The 2,250-nt window shown below is 40.3% G+C and overlaps 1 protein-coding gene across 2 annotated transcripts in view; it reads left to right on the top strand.

Annotated features, from left to right (window-relative positions):
* Positions 1–605, top strand: part of PLPPR2 (phospholipid phosphatase related 2) — a 26,120-nt gene extending 25,515 nt beyond the window's left edge. Inside the window, exon 9 of one of the 2 annotated variants that reach the window (XM_087711060.1) lies at positions 467–605. In XM_087711060.1, the coding sequence (XP_087567186.1) occupies positions 467–572 (106 nt within the window). In that variant the 3' untranslated portion in view covers positions 573–605. The remainder of the gene's footprint in view (positions 1–466) is intronic. The other variant, XM_087711061.1, reaches the window with a different exon arrangement.
* Positions 606–2,250: the final 1,645 nt, after the last annotated feature.

The following is a 2,250-nucleotide window of genomic DNA, read 5'->3' as shown; positions in this document are numbered from 1 at the left end:
TCACTGGTTTTGTGTATACCAGGATGCGCTTCTCCATTGTTGAAGTCTTTTTTAAGTGAGATGTATGGTTAAATGGTATAAAAAGAGACAAGGAAATCCTCTCCTGAATCCGATAATTCAGACTCATCAGCAAAAAGCCTTGCTGTGTAATGAAAAGTTAAATACCTTGACTTACAGTCACGGCTACTAGAGATCTGCTCTTTTAAAACACACACATGGAACCATAAACATAAAAAAGAGGCTATTTTAAAGTCGGTTGATATTTGATTTTGCCTAAGAAGTTAAAATGGGAAAAGTTGACGCTTCCCCCTGTTTGCCGGGACTCAGTTGAAGGCTTTGCTGAAGAATTCTAAAGCCTGGGTTCCGATACTCTGTGAATTTAATTTTGATCTGCAGAGTTTGTTCCTGTATTTCAAGTCCATTCTGACTTACTCACTCCCTTCTCCCCTCCCTTCCTCTATTCCAGAATCACGGAGCTGTGTTCACAGAGGCCACCTGATTCTCAACTTTGTCTCTTCCCCTCCACTCCAGATGTCCTCATTCCCTCCCGGTCGGTCACAAGTGAAGTCTGACCTAGGAAAGCATATGGAGCTAGATCTTGGGGGGGGGGGAGCTCTAACCTCATACTCTCAATTTCCCATCCTATTCCTTGGATTTTCCCAGAATCAGGTTTGTTAGTTGTCATAACATAGTTCTGGTTCTATGATGTGAGTGTGCAGCATAGATTGAAGGGGTGGGGGGGAATAAGGGTAAAAATAAAACCACATCACTTTTTCAGTTGATCTGATGTCATTCACCAATTGTGTTACTAACTGAACATCACCTCTAAGAATGAGCTCTATGGGATTTTGAGCACAGCTTGCTTTGTTAAGGTTCTTTTGGGAATTTGGAATCTTTGGAATCTGATAAGGCATTTTTTACTGCTGATTCTTTAAGAAAAAAGTTAGGTGCCATTTCCAAAAATAAAATAGCTCCATCTTGAGAAATAACCCTGTGAGCATGAAAAAGGCACATTTGACCAAGAGAGGTGGTTTTGATGAGAGTTTTAAGAAGAGAAGTTTAAAATTAAATTTGCAAATTAAGGACTTGAATAAGAAAAACAATATTAATTAATCATTATGGTAGCTAATACTATATTTGAAGGCCAGAAATCAAGCAAACAAGACATTACCCCAAATCTTAAGATTATCCTCTAGAGCAGTGGTTCCCAAACTTGGCAACTTTAAGACTTGTGGACTTCAACTCCCAGAGCTGGCTGGAGAATTCTGGGAGTTGAAGTCCACAAGTCTTAAAGTTGCCAAGTTTTGACACTTTCTTGATTGAGCTATAATCAATAAACCTTGTTATAAAAGTCAGTAAGAATCTGGTCTCAAGATATGGCCTTTGATGAAGAAGAACTTTCAGCTAACATGACTGGACTGATCTTGGTCCAAGGCTTTAAGAAGATACATGTTGTTAGGAAGACTAGATTATAGTCCAGGTCCATGCTCAGCTTCACATGATGACTTCATAGCAACTGTTGGCTGAAGAAAAGTAAACTACACGTGATCCACAGCACTTTCTTCTGAGCTTAGTCATCAGAAACAAGCAATAACACTCCAGCTCCAATAGATTCTCCCTAGAGTCAATTATTGCTGCCTTCCAAGGTGTTATTCTAGAGCAGTGTTTCTCAACCTTGGCTACTTGAAGATGTCTGGACTTCAACTCCCAGAATTCCCCAGCCAGCATTTGCTGGCTGGGGAATTCTGGGAGTTGAAGTCCAGACATCTTCAAGTAGCCAAGGTTAGGAAACACTGCTCTAGAGTGTTTCTGGAGCTCAATGTGAATACATTTTAAACATACAGTTTCATCAGCTCTGAGCCTTTATCATTTGTTCCCAGTAGACACACCCTAGTTAAATCTGGAACCATTTGCATGCTGGGGAGGGGGGAAGCTTTCAGCAGAGCTGAGTTCCTATTCCATTGTTGTCTTAGGGATATGTTTTCATTGCAAGAGAAATAGATGTCAATCTTATTCCACTGTAGTTACTTCCAATGAGTAGAGATTTTCAAAACTATCATACATTTCCAAACAATGCCATATAGGAAGCCATGACTTATTGCTAACCTCCTTCTAGTTTAAAATTCACAATGTGGATTCCTCACAATTGCAGCTTCACTTTCTGGACTCACCCACCATGCTCAAAACCAGTTGTTGCAGCTACTTGGCAGATGATCATTGTTCCACACTGTTCTGCCCAAGGGGATGGAT

Source organism: Thamnophis sirtalis, unplaced genomic scaffold (assembly GCF_051295495.1).
Source record: "Thamnophis sirtalis isolate CommonGarterSnake01/CBP01778 unplaced genomic scaffold, rThaSir2_p1.2 scaffold_3, whole genome shotgun sequence".
NCBI classification, from domain to species: domain Eukaryota; kingdom Metazoa; phylum Chordata; class Lepidosauria; order Squamata; family Natricidae; genus Thamnophis; species Thamnophis sirtalis.
The sequence above is the reverse complement of the archived record's forward strand: the minus strand, read 5'-3'. Positions and strand labels throughout refer to the sequence as shown.